At 42.0% G+C, this 14,014-nt stretch overlaps 3 protein-coding genes across 4 annotated transcripts; 1 reads left to right on the top strand and 2 right to left on the bottom strand.

The window, feature by feature from the left end:
- The first annotated feature begins 429 nt into the window (after positions 1-429).
- LOC105931353 (pyridoxal (pyridoxine, vitamin B6) phosphatase) lies at positions 430-4,012 on the top strand. The gene is made up of 2 exons (XM_012869990.3): positions 430-1,259; positions 2,802-4,012. The coding sequence occupies exons 1-2, from the start codon at positions 662-664 to the stop codon at positions 3,146-3,148; spliced, it is 945 nt and encodes a 314-aa protein (XP_012725444.1). The 5' UTR covers positions 430-661; the 3' UTR covers positions 3,149-4,012.
- mrps36 (mitochondrial ribosomal protein S36) lies at positions 3,907-10,775 on the bottom strand. Of its 2 annotated transcripts, none has more exons than XM_012869992.3 (5): positions 10,591-10,775; positions 10,234-10,384; positions 8,603-8,666; positions 7,218-7,426; positions 3,907-4,417 (listed from the first exon to the last, which is right to left on the bottom strand). In XM_012869992.3, the coding sequence occupies exons 2-5, from the start codon at positions 10,285-10,287 to the stop codon at positions 4,400-4,402; spliced, it is 345 nt and encodes a 114-aa protein (XP_012725446.1). In that variant the 5' UTR covers positions 10,288-10,384; positions 10,591-10,775; the 3' UTR covers positions 3,907-4,399. The 2 variants fall into 2 exon arrangements, with proteins under 2 accessions (XP_012725446.1, XP_012725445.1); XM_012869991.3 differs by having other exon boundaries at positions 10,234-10,357.
- Positions 10,776-12,387: 1,612 nt separating this feature from the next.
- LOC118564787 (betaine--homocysteine S-methyltransferase 1) lies at positions 12,388-13,994 on the bottom strand (the record flags this gene model as incomplete). Its single annotated transcript, XM_036143892.1, is given in 3 exon segments — positions 12,388-12,835; positions 13,448-13,676; positions 13,851-13,994. Coding segments are annotated over 3 exon segments (551 nt in total), but the record flags the coding sequence as incomplete, so codon positions are not given.
- Positions 13,995-14,014: the final 20 nt, after the last annotated feature.

The following is a 14,014-nucleotide window of genomic DNA, read 5'->3' as shown; positions in this document are numbered from 1 at the left end:
CAAGAAAAGGGGGTGATGGTTAAAAAGGGGGGAATAAAACCTTTGTTGCTCATTATTTTTAAATTATATTTATTTTTACAATAAACATTATTTATGCCAAAGGCTATTATGTTTTATACTTGCTGTGATGTGATGCAGTGAACATTCTTTTAACTCACCCACTTCTAGAAAATTGAAGATAGCAGCGCCTCTATATAAGTAGATTTATTATAATTAGTCACATGGCCTACTGTAGCGTTAAATCTTATGCGTTTTCACGCAACATCAAAAAAATGATTCATAATATATGTAAAATTCAAGAATGTATACATTTGTATGACATATATTAAAATGTTTATTTTTTTATATAGCAATTTATTGTTTTACATCATTCGTTCTAATATTTTTTGACATGGTCCGCTGTAATTGGCCGCGGCGCTGCGTTCTGATTGGTCGATCTGGGCAGGGAGAGCGTGGCCAGACGTCAATGTTTATGTGGCTCCTCCGTGTCGGCGTATGCAACAGCACCAAGGTCCCTGCAATGTGATTTTCTGACACCGATCCGCCACCGCCGCCGCCGCGTTTCAGCTCGCCGTTTTTTCCCGTCCTCGTTATGCCGCAGCCTCTGACATGGGGCGCCACTAGCCGGTGAAAGACGGAAGAGACGGAGGAAAACGCCGGAATGGCTGGCGCCTTTGCCTTCAAAGGCTGCCAGAAAATCCGCGGTGCGCAGATCAGGGGTCTGCTCGAAGCGAAGGACTTCTTCCTCTTCGACTGCGACGGGGTCATCTGGCACGGAGAGAACGCGATCACGGGCGCCGCGAAGGTGGTGAACGCGCTGATCCGCCGCGGCAAAAACGTGGTGTTCGTCACCAACAACTGCACCAGGCCCCGGGAGAATTACGTGAGCAAGTTCACCCGGCTGGGCTTCACCGACGTGATGCTGGACCAGATCTTCAGCTCCTCCTACTGCTCGGCCCTCTACCTGAGGGACGTGGTCAAGGTCCGCGGCCAGGTGTTCGTCATCGGCTGCGAGGGGCTGTGCAGGGAGCTGCTGGAGGCGGGGATCCCCTGCGTGGAGGAGACGGACGAGCCGGGCGCCACCATCTACAACTGCGCCCTGGCTCCAGACGTGAAAGCGGTGCTGGTGGGCCACGACGACAAACTGACTTTTCTCAAACTGGCCAAGGCTTCGTGCTACCTGCGGGACCCGGAGTGTCTGTTCCTGGCCACCGACAACGACCCGTGGCACCCGCTGTCAGGCGGGCGCATCCTGCCAGGTACGGCGCGCGGGTGATGCGCAGGAGGGCTTGACCCAGTTCCGGTCAGCTCATAACCAGCTCAGATCCACACACAACCTATTTTTGTTCCGCGTCAAACGCTGAAATAGGCTTCAATTTTGATAATTAAAAAAAAAGAAATCCAGTTAAACGGACCAATAACTAATTTTGTACATTAGTACTGCATATCAAAGACGTTTCAGGCCTTTTGCTTGTTTTAGGAGTCGATAATTAATTTGTAACAAATGCTACATCTATTGTTTCTAGTCCCTGGGCATTATTTATGCACCTCTTTACACCAACAGAGCCCTCTGAACATGGCAGACTGCCCGCTGAGGCCTCACTGTAGTGTCAACACTCATAAATAGCATCCTTCTGAAGATCCTTCTGTGTTCGCTTCACTAAACGCAGAACTGCTTCCTGTAATTAAAACCTGAACTGACCTTGGTGGTTAGATCATGTCAGATCAGCATTAAAACACATTTGTTTCCCAGTCACAGAAAAGACAACGTATTGATTCAGATGTAGACTCACGGCACTATAAACCGTCTGGTTTAAAGCATCATCCATACGTCGCCTTGCTTTTCTCTGTTTTATGTTACGAGTACAAATAAACAGTGATTTATTGGAGTCTTGGTTAATAAACTAACAGAGCAGCACATTGTAGTTTATTTATTATTCTTAGAGATAAGTCTTTTAGAGGTTTATCTCCACCAGAAGGATATTTTTTTGCCCAGTCAACTAAAAAACAAGTCCCACTCGGTCAGAACTGACAGAGCTAGACAGCTTTTTAAGTCTTGCTGCTGGTTCTGAGTAGGTTTTAGGTCTGGACCTTGACTGGCGCATCCTTACACACGTGCAGATGCTTTGGCTGCATGTTTAGGGTCACCGTTCTGTTGGGAGGGGATCCATAACTTCACTCTTCAAGCCTTTTGCAGCTTTTAAAAAATATTTTTTCTCTATTAACCCTCTTCAACTCTGACCAGCTTCCCCAGCACTGACTGGTAAAAACTCCCCACAGCACGACGCTACCACCGCTTCCTCCACGTTTCTTGGTAGAAACGGCGTTTAGGGTAGTGTGCGGTGTTACTAGGCTACCAACACATTTTCTGCCCGTTATCTGCAGTAAAGCTCAAATGCAGTCAGATTGGATAAGGAGCCTCCCACAGCATCATGCTGCCACCATAGGAGCGGTGTGTTCAGAGTGATGCACAGTTAGTTCTCTACCACGTAATGTTTTACTTGTAGGTCAGAAAGTTCAGCCTCATCTAACAGCAGCTTCTTCCACATTTACCCCCATATGGCTCGTCTGTCTCACCTCTGAGGACTCCACAGAACAGCTGGGTTTATAATAAAATGTAATTATTGCTAATTAAGTAACTTTGTAGGTGGATTACTTGCATTTTTAGGAGCAACAGTGTAAAAGTGGGCCTCAATACAAAGGAGATATGAATACTTGCGTAAGAATGTAAACCTCAGTCCCAGTAACTGGAGCATCTTTCTGTTTTTGTTCCACCCCCCCTTTGACCCTCTCCTCTGCAGGTTCTGGTTCCCTCACCGCAGCCATCGAGGTGGCGTCGGGCCGCAAAGCGACCGTGATCGGCAAGCCGAGCCGCTTCATGTTCGAGTGCATCTCCAGCCAGTTCAGCGGCGTGGATCCAGCCCAGTGCCTGATGGTCGGGGACCGGCTGGAGACGGACATGCTGTTTGGGTCCAACTGCGGCCTGGACACCATGCTCACCCTCACCGGCGTGTCTCAGATCGAGGAGGCCCAGGAGTACAGAAACAGTGACCTGGACAGCAACCGCAGCTACGTGCCTGACTACGTGGTGGACACCATCGCCGACTTCCTCCCAGCCTTTGAGGAAAACGAGGAGCAGAACGATTGACACGCGACTTGCTTCTGCTGCTCCAGTACCCAGGGCGCCGTCGAGTCTCGCATCCGCACAAAAATGTTACTGTTGATGATTGGGGTGGGTTAAAAAAAAAAAAAGCCGTTTATGTCGTGACCAACGCACACGTAGGACTCATAGCTGTGAAACTATTAATCCGTGCATTCCTGTGTTTCTCCTGGTGTCGTGGCCATTTGTGACCGTTTGGTTGTTGCTGTGTTTAATGAATATAACTGCACTTTGTTCATGAAGTCCACTGGTAGGGTTTGGTATTAGGGTTTTGAGTATCTAAAGTTATTTTTGTAAAACACATGAATCTGGAATAGTTCATGTGTTTAGGAGCTGGTGTCGTTTATTTATTTATTTTGTCCTCGAAAGGCTCGTGAATGCAGAGATGTTTTCTCCAGCGACTCTTGAAAGGTGGAGACGGGTAAAAGCAGCGAGAGAAGCGGCTACTGTAGGGGGAGCGTCCGCTTACCCGTCACGTCTGTGCTACGCTGTGCCAACGTCTGGGTGACGGTCAGCTCATTTTAACGGTGGCCAGTGCTGCTGCACTGCTGTGGGAATATCAATGTTGTGAATGTTTTACCATATAAAGCATGCCAGAAACGGTATCGACAACAAAATACCTGAGGAGCTAATTAAATATTGTTCATCTGATCAACAGCGGTGGCCTCTTCTTTGAATTGATACGCTTTATCGTCTGCTTTTTCAGGTTCTCCATGTTGATTAAAAACATTTTCACCACACAAATCGAAATGAATTATTTTTAATCCATTAAATCCAGCGGTTCACATGAACAACAGTTTCAAGAATGAATTTGAATTATGAAGCACTTTTTCTAAATTTCCCCTGCTTTGTTAAAAAAAAAAAAAAAAAAAAAAAAACAGATGATGTCCGTTTATTTCCATCACTTGAATTTCCTGCTTGTATTTCTGGGTGGTTGCAATTCATGTGTAGCTTCAACAAAATTAAATAATCATGATCATTTCAAATCCAAGCTGGTTCCAATGCTGTTATGGCTAAATTTAATAAGAAAAAAAAAAGCTATTATGGCTTGTTTGTGTATTACAATGAAACTAGCCTTTAGTGTGAACTTAGAATACATTGTAATTATTTAAAATAAACATTATATACATTGCAACAGGATTCATGTAATACTTTATTCTACAAATCTCGTAGCATTGGGGTTGTGTTGACGAGGAGAATAAAGACAGAGACTCATCTTCCTTTGGCTGCAGAGACTTTTCACTCGGGTCCACCACGCTGCAGCAAGAAGAAATGACAATACAAATTTGATTAAAAAAAACTATATATATATAAAAAAAAGAACAACATTCACCTCCATTCACTTATTTTCCGTTTCCACATAATCCTATTGAGGGCTGCAGGTGAGCTGAAGTCTGTCCTAACAGACAGGGTTCCAGTTCCCTGCAGGGTCAACACACACCTGGTCCAGCTTAGATATGATTAATAATTAAACATACATTACGTTGCTAAAATAACTTTACCGTATTTTTCGGACCATAAGGCACACTGTGAATTAACGTGTCTATGTGTACCTTTTGTCCACACATAAGACGCGCCTGATTATAAAGGCATATTTCATATTCTTCCCAAGTTTGTAATATCACTCCATCCGTCTGTTAGGGTGACCAGACGTCCCCGATTTCCGGGGACAGTCCCTGTTTTTAGTGCATCATGATGGAGTATAAAATTTCAGAGCAACAAGAGGTATTTACCCTGTCTTGCCGCTGTCCCGACGTAGAAGAGCTTTACCTTCCCCGCCCCTCTGTCACAGTTCAGACAAAATAAACCAACCCCCAGGCAGAGATTCTGCGCCTAACAAAATCAGAGACGTCCCCAGTTTTCATTAGAGAAATCAAATTTTGTCACCTTAGCGCTCCCTCCTGAGAGGGACAGCTATCCGTCTCTGACGGGAGGACAGAGTAGTTGGACTACACTGCCCTGTTTCTAACATTAGGCCAAAATAATCAGAACTTTTATATTAAATTAACTTACTAGGTTTACTGTTGCTAACGTGTACTCTGGGCATGAGCTGCCTTACATGAATGCACTTATAGTTTAGACATTACAGTCAGGCAGTCTTGTAGACAGCTCAGGGGTCCAATCAGGTAGTGACACAGTGTACCGTAATGCTCCAAATATCCACTGAGCGTAGCAGCTTCGTTGCTAACCAAAGTCGTACTTACACATTTTAACAGATTTTTGAGCGCATTGTACCAGATAAAACCGGTCAGTAATCACAACGGTAATCATATATAAAGGCACACCATCAATATTTGAGAAGATTTAAGGTTTTTAAGTGCGCCTTATAGTCCGAAAAATATGGTACCTGCATATAAACTTTAAGGGCAACCAATTCTTTTTTTTGTTTTAATACAAAGGCTTAAATAAAGGTGTTGGCCAACCCATTGCATCTCCGTAAACCTCAGCTCCTCCAGGAAGGCTTATCACAGCGCGAAGGCCTAGGAGTCTCTGCTCTATTTCCTCATAAATGGACTGAACTTCTAAAGCCATATTCAGCACTCAGAGCACTTTACCCTAGAGCCACATTCACCCAATCCCACCCTCTAACATCCACGCATTCATACACCAACGCCTAAATCTGTAGGAAACTTGGGCTTATAACTGCCTTGCCCAGGGGTACATCGACATGTGACAGCAGCAAGCTGAGATTGAGCCCACAACCATTTACACACGAGAGTTATCTTGGTTACCGAGCTCGGACCGGTCTCGGCTCGGTTAAAAAAGGGTAGTGTAAACGGGGTTTTTGTGACCAAATGCTTCCACTTTGTTGTAACACTGACAGCTGACTGTGGAAAGTTTAGCTGAGAGGATATTTCTCGACTGGACTTGTTGCACAGGAAGCACCGTATCACAGGACCAAGCTGGGGCTCAATGAGCTCCGGAGAGCGACTCAATCTCTCACAAACGTTTTTAGAAACAGCCTGCAGACGTAGGTGCTGGGTTTTATACACATCTGGCCATGGAGGTGATTGGAGCGCATGAATTCAATGATTTGGTGGAGTGAGTCTACACCTCTGGTAATAAAGTGTACATGTCTTTGGACCGTGGGAGGAACAAAGAGTAAGAAGGAAAAACTAACAACATCGATATGGGGAACAGGCAAAAAGTGTGTTCAAGCCAAAGAGAGTTTATGTAAATATTGGGTTAAATATTTAGGCTTTAAGACATTGAGTATCCAGTCAATTATCTGGCAACTCACAGGATTGTCTGACAATTTCAGCTTAGGGCCCTTCACACTGAACCAAGGTAACCCTACTGCCTCCAGGACCGTTCAGACATTGCTAGTTCATGGTAAATGTGGAAAACCTCATTTAAATGTGAAGGTAATCATGACACCACCGGGCCGTTAGTAGTGGACAATTTTAACCTGCTCTTTATTTCTTGGCCATCCTATCTAATGGATGCACCAGGGTATTTCCCCACAATCTGAATTGTCCAGTAAACATGGGAGGTTTCTGCAACAATCATTGGAGGAGCAACCAGAATCAGAATCAGCGTGACATGATAAAAGGGAGGCTGATTGCTGCAATTTGGAGATGTGTGTGCATTACCCCAGCTGGGAGCCCCATTCATGGGAAGTACGATGCAAACCAATCACTCTGATTGCTGAGAAAACCGATGTTTGTTTCAGCTGCTTGGTGAGAAGCTTTTAGCTGAGCTGTGGCGGGACACAATGTGTGGAGCAGCCACATCGCCAAGAGCCGTTTGGAGTTCTAGAAGTCCAGCGTGGCCGTGATGAGGTTGCAGTCTTTATTCAGCTCATAAGATTCTGGCTTATTTTAAGTGTGATTTTGTACTCTTTGGTCAGGGGGAAGGGGCAATTACTGTGGCTCTAGTAAATGTCTGCAAATTACTTCCTTGGACACGTTAGCGTCCAAAAATTGTCTGGTACACAGTAAAAAGAGCTTTTATTGGTCCATTTTATTACCCTCAGTAAAATCAATGAATAAATACAAATCTTTAATAAATAAATAAAATGTTTTTTATACTTGTATGGTAGGCTGCCCCCCCTCACCTGAATGTAGTCCATCTCATCCAGCGTTAACGGTCTCCTGCGGTACCTGGCAGGCAGCTGCTGGATGGAGGCCAGTGTGTCCGGCGTTCCCGGGATAGGAGTGGAAAGTACTTGAGGTCTGGACAACGCAGGCGGTGCTGAAGCTGAAGGTGAACTGGGAGCGTTGTGTTGTGAAACGTTAAGACCTATCAATTTCAATGCCTCTCCGACTAAAACAACAACAAACAAACAAAACAAACAAAAAAAAAGGGTTAAAGTGAAGGTACAGCGGGAAATCATAATTCTAAAAACACTACTAAGTATATAACTAATTTGAGCTAATATAGTTGCACAAATACATCAGAACGTGTAGAAAATGTCAAAGTATTGTCTCACAGACACATGACAGTGTGTCTGGAGACATTTCTGTTTTACGATAGGATTGTGCCAAAAGCTTTTGAAAGGTAAAAAAAAAAAGTCACCTCTTTCAAACAAACAACTTGAACACTGGTCCAACATCATTTTTTGGCACCGGATACAGCCACAGCTACTTTGTCCACTCTCCAATTTTAAAACCAGAATGTATTCTTAGTGGCACAAGTCTGTTGTTAATGGATGCAAAACGTGTTTGTGTTGGTGGACAACATCTGCAGTGCTGACCCTCAATTTACAAATTTCACCATAAAAAAAGATTTTTTGTCGCAATGGCATCCATGCAGAGGCTCCCATTTAAGAGAAAACCACATCTTGTACTCGGCTTTTGTTGTTAAAGCTATAGTTGGTGATCCTGTTCAGAATCACTTTTTGTTATAGTGGATAAAATCGTCATTCCGTCCTAAAAGTAGTCAATACGTAATGTGTTCACAAAAAATAAAAAGCTCCAGGCCTGTAAAAACTAACCAATCACTGCTCTTTGCACTGAAGGGCAGGGATTGGTCAGAGTTTTGGTCCTGCTCTGTCCTTCAAGTTCTGGGAGAATCACCTTATCTATTAATTGTCGCACCACAATCATTATGACGCGCTCACATAACGCCAGTGTGCGTTTATGTTCCTTCATAGTTTCCACTTTCTGGCTGCGCACTTCTAGTGTTTATATTGCGGGTTCGCTTAGAAGTTAGCTTAGCAGTTAGCCAGTGATTGTAGCTCTGCTGCTCTCACCGTATAACTTTGAACATGGCTGAGAGTCGCAAAGAAGCAAACTGCTTTTATGTTTATGAGAGGAAGAAAGAAATAGGACCAGAGTGGATTTGGGAGATTTCTTTCATGCAACCCCTCTGAAGAGCGGAAGAGCAAGTTAAGACGGTTTTGCAGTCAGATTCTACTGTAAATACTTTTTGGTCTCATTAGTTTCCTCCTCAGTTGGTTCTGCTAAAAGCTTGCAGCATTTTTTTTAGAAACAGACTCACCATTGGGCCTTGGCATGTCCTGCCGGTTGGGGAACTTGATCAAAGGAGCATGTGGCCGTACAGCCTGAGAGAAAACACATTAAAAAGATAAAATTATTCATTAAGTTAAAGAAAGTCTCAAAAAGGCTAACAGTATTTTGATGCCTTCCTCTGGTGTGTAGCTCATCTATAGGGCTAGAACAAAAAACAAAAAAACAAAAAAAAAAAGATATTTCTTCAGTTCTGCAAGTTGATTTTGGTGTATAAACTCACATTATATACACTATCAAATGAAACGGCTTTGAATGCTAAAACTAATAATCAACTGTTCAAAAGCTAGGAACTATTACACTAATTATCATGAAAATAATTTTTATCAAATCAGAAATTTTACATGAATGCACTACTGGAGGGACAAACTAGAGGACAAACAGCGTAAAAGAAATGCAGCTACTTAAACATGGAATGGTATAAGGTTTCATAAATTTTTCATGTCCACATTTCATACTTTTCCAGAATTCTCAGCCTTTAAAGTAATTTCTAAACATAAAAATGCAAAAGTTATTAGGACAAGGCATTTCCACAGAATATATTCATCAGCCCCCATGTGACCCTTCAAGAATAAGTGGGTTTTGGCAATGGATGATCAACTCTGTACATCAGTAGAAACGGCTGGATGGATTAATGGCTCAATGGATAGAGGATTAGATGAATAAGCGTAACATTTACTAATTTATATTAGAGTCTAGACCTAAACAATGCTTAATTCAACTTCCATGCTGTTCTAAAAGTCTTCAGACTATGTAGAAACAATCTGATTGTTTTTTGAGTTTACTTATTTAATACCAGTAAAAATGCACCGATCCAACAGCCAGAGATCAGAATGAGACAATTTTTCTTTAAACGAGTCTGAGCAGCGATTGGCAGGTCAATTACTGATGGATCGACTTCCCGATCCAAGAAGTCCAATATCAACTCGATATCGGGTAAAAGACACAAGTAAATGTTTTGAGCCATTAATGGGGATAATTTGGTCTTCATTTGTTCTTCATTTTCTGTTGGATTAACTAATATCGACGTCAAAGCATATTCAGCCCATATTTTCCTGTCTAATGTGTTACAAGAAAAACAACAACAACAAACAAAAGAGACAAAACAATCCAAGTCAAGCCTAACTGGTACATCTCTGACCTATACATTCTCATTAATAACAAATATAATACTGCAGTTTGGATGGATGAAAAATATTCCACATGTAATAAAAGGTAGATGTTAAATGATTAGCAATTACATTAAATCAGATAATAACAGCGTAGGAAGGACTTTCCTTTACAAACCATTGAGATTTTACTATCTAATAATCTCTAACTTGTAACAGGCCAGAAGGTGGCAACAAAACTTAAACATCAATTGACCTGAAACGCAGCTTAAGGAGTAAAAATCCATTGTCGCAGCTCTGCTAAATTCATGGCACACGGTGAGTTTTTCTGTTTAACAAGGACATTAACAAGGGTACAAGCGGCATTCCAGCCGAAAGGCCTCAATAAAATGAGTAAGCACCCAAAACGTATTATTTTTATTTTAAACATCTACTTAAAAAGCAACAAACCATACAAGGGGTCGAATGATAAACATTTCTTTTGCGACTTTACCTGAATTACTCTGGCGGTGGGAGCTGCCATTTTGGAGCTGACTTTGCTCCCCATGACGACCTCACGGTTTACTTCCGGGTGTACGACGTCTACAGCAGCAGCACAAAACCACCACAAGGGGGCACTGTAGGCGGAAAAAGACCTGTAGTTTCTAGAATAAAACGGGCGATTCTGGTGTCATTCTTTAAAAAAAATGTAAGCAAAGACGCGAGAGACAAATGAAGATTAAATAAGCATCGATGCGGGGTGGCTGCTTAGTAGAAATCAGAAATGATTTCCTCGGTCTTAAGCAACTCATGCGTTTTAAGCAGAGAACCTGAATGAACAGTTCGACCATATCGTTAGCTACATCTGTACCTTTTAGATAGCCGTCGAAAGATTTGTTGTCATGGACTGTCCTGCTGGGTCAAACAACCATCCCATAATAATGCAACCTTCAGTTAGACCATGAAAGAATATCCGGACGAATGAAAGACCTTCATCCAGAAGTAGGTAAAAACCAGGCGAGCTCAAGCAAGGCGGCGAAGGTCAACAAAAAAGCTTAAATTGGATTTATTATTTTTGATGTCAAGCCAAGAGCACTGTTCTCTGATACATCTATTTAATTTCAACCGGTGAAAAGAAGCATAGAGATAATAAAGGGTTACCTACCTAATCACATGACCACGATCTATCCTATCGTTAACGAGAACCATAGCAGAGATCTTTTATAAGTCAAGATGCATCACTACCAGAGCGCTCGGAGTTTGCACAAGCACAGTGCTCACTTAGATGTCTTATTTTTTCCCCCTTTTTTAACCACACAATTAAATGTTTAAGATAATTAAATGAATGTATGCTAAATGCAGTTTAAAATGAGGTTTTGATTTATTAAAGGCAAAAGCTGTTCTGTATTTTTTTTTAATCTAAACCTGTATTATCTCAACACATGGAGTCCTTGAAAACTTTGTGTATTTACTCAAGTTATTGTATGTGATATAAAAGTTATGATCTGAAACGTTTAGTGTGACAATAATAATAAAAAAACATTAAATCCGCAAGGGTGAAAATATTGTTTTACACTTTTGTACACGTTTTGACATGGAGTTAAAATACACAAAATCACGCTATATAATGTTCCAGTTAAATCCATCTCAGTTCATTTACATGGTGCCACGCCTTAACAAATGTCACCTCGGAGCACTTTACTAGATGAATAGGTCCAATTATAGTGGGTCCAACTCTGACCAAATTCAGCCATTTCATTCAAATTCAATCTAACCATGTAGTCAGATTCAGCAGTTCAATCCTAACAAACATGATTATGTTAAAATTTCGGTGGCGTTGAGGGGCTATTTTAGTTTTTTGTTTTTTTTACTTAATTGGGGAAAATGCTAAATTTTCTGTATCTGCAATCTACAAAAACTTTAAGGCTCAGTGGATCCTGATCTTGAAAAATTCAAAGTAGTTGGCTTTATGCAACCACAACAGGCAGGTTGATGTGAATAAACAATAAGAAGTAACTTTTAAATATGAACTTTTCAAAGGAGCAATTTGTGAATTCAGCTTTTTTTTTTTTTTTTTAGATGAGTAGATCTTTTAGGTAGTAGTTCCAATTTTATTTAGTGCAACCATCTGTAAAAGTAACTGGGAACCCTTTTGAAAAGCTCAGACTATGTGTTACTTAGGAGGAGACTTGAAGAAAATTCACCATAATCTGAAGCCTTTAAGAGCAGATGGAGATGTTTTTCCCCTTCCTCTTGAAATACCAGGAATCTGAGACATAAACACGAGGCCTTTTCCACCAGTTATGTGAAACAGAAGACAAATATGTGAAAAAAATCAAAAGCCGTAACAAGCTGATTGGATAAAAGCCAAAACATATTTTGCAAGAACAGAGATTTGCTCTGAAAAGTTGCATTTATCTGCTTATTCAGCTGATGATTGACAGCCTGTCTCTTGTCTTTGCTGTATTGGGGGAACACATCAATTCATGTTTGTGTATCTTTGTCTTCTTAAATCACAATAATATTCAAATTCTACTTCAATAGAGGTTTTAACATTTCTGATGCTACATGGTGTTTTCAAATGTTTTTTTTTTTTTTACAGTATGTAGATGGTGGAAGTTAGATGTTAGAAACTTCATTCAACATGACAAAAAAAAAGTCTCAACAGTCAAGTAACCAATTCGTGTTTTATTTGATCTTATTCAATTTCACAAACTGTTCCAGGATAATGAAAAAAACATACAGGTCCCTTTTTTTTTCCCCACACAGGGCAATCGACTAACCTGAGACACCGTGGCCTCGTTTTTCTAACAGATATACAGAGCAGTGCAGTCTCAAGTTAGAAATTGCCTCTTGGTTCATACAAAACTGTGCGCCGCGCCGGGTTAGCCGCTTCAGGCAGCTGATCGACTCTCATCTGCTTTCAGGTGGGACACACTCAGTGGGTCTTTGACCTGTCAAACAGCTGCTTGAGTTGGTCCTTGGAGGTGGCCTCCTTCTGCTGCATGAGTTCAGCGTGGCCCTTGGTAACGCCCCATTTGTCTGGGGTCGACATGGACGCACACAAGGGACGGCCAGAGGCTGGCTTCAGGTTCTCCCAGTAATCACGGCGGGCTCTGGAGGACACAGAGGAGATTAGCTCACTGGTGCGTAGAAGTTACAATGCAAGCATAGCCTAGGTCAGGGTCCTGCAACCTTTACAGTCTAAAGAGCCATTTTGCAATACAGTCCACTTGAATTAAACTCGTTTAGAGCCGCAAATGTTGCCTGGCCTTTTAAAAAAAGACAAGTCATAATTTTTGATAAAGCTCTACTGTAGGAAATATGCTGTCATCGTTAAAGAAACGCCCTTTAATGTTTATTTTGAGGTTTAAAAAAAAAAAAAAAAAGAGGATGGCTGAGATGTTGATATTTGTGGATAATGATGTAAAAAAAAACAATCATGGTTTCCAACATAATGAAAAAAATATTGATTTAAAATTAGATATTACTGGCACTTTTAGCATCATTCTGTTGTGACAATTAAAAGCAATTATACCAATAAAAAAAATACTAAAACCTGCATTTATTATTATCATTATTACATTTAAATACCATGATAAAAACATAATTTGTAGCCAAAGTTATTAAGAGCCACTGTTGAAGGTCCAAAGAGCCACTTGCGGCTCCAGAGCCACAGGCTGCAGACCCCTGGCCTAGGTAATAACAGTGTAATAGAGGCTCCTAACCTGGCTCTGACCCAGGGCTTGGTGTGCATCTCCAGACCAGCACCCCACATCCCGTGTTTCTCTGACGCAGCAGGGAGGAAGCCCCTCTCTGGGGCCAGCTCCTCGGCCACGGCCCTGATGTGGTAAGGCTCAAACCCACAGCAGCCCCCGATGAAGCGGATGCCGGCGTTGTATGCCTCCCTGGCGTACTGGTGCATGTCCCAGCGGGTCAGGATCCTGGGCTCTAGACCTGACAGCACAATGAATTGCAGGAGAAAAAAGGTGAAATTTAGTATTATTTTTAATGCCACCAGCAGGGGGAGTCGGCGCGCAGAGATTTAGAACAAAGCTTATATTTTTTGGCATGAACTTGGTGAAAGGCAATTTAATGGTGGAATTTACAAGCAACAGAGAGCATCGTTACCGAAGGGGAATTCCGGCAGATCGATGAATCCCTGGCAGTTGCAGTCGGGAGTGTGGAAAGCCAGCGGCTGCACCATGTAGTGAGCCTTCAGCCCGGCCTTCTCCACTCCCTCCTTCATCTTCTTGACGGCCTTCACGCAGGTCAGTGGGTCAAAGTGGCAGTTG

This window comes from Fundulus heteroclitus, chromosome 12, assembly GCF_011125445.2.
Source record: "Fundulus heteroclitus isolate FHET01 chromosome 12, MU-UCD_Fhet_4.1, whole genome shotgun sequence".
Classification (NCBI taxonomy): Eukaryota; Metazoa; Chordata; class Actinopteri; order Cyprinodontiformes; family Fundulidae; genus Fundulus; species Fundulus heteroclitus.
The sequence above is the reverse complement of the archived record's forward strand: the minus strand, read 5'-3'. Positions and strand labels throughout refer to the sequence as shown.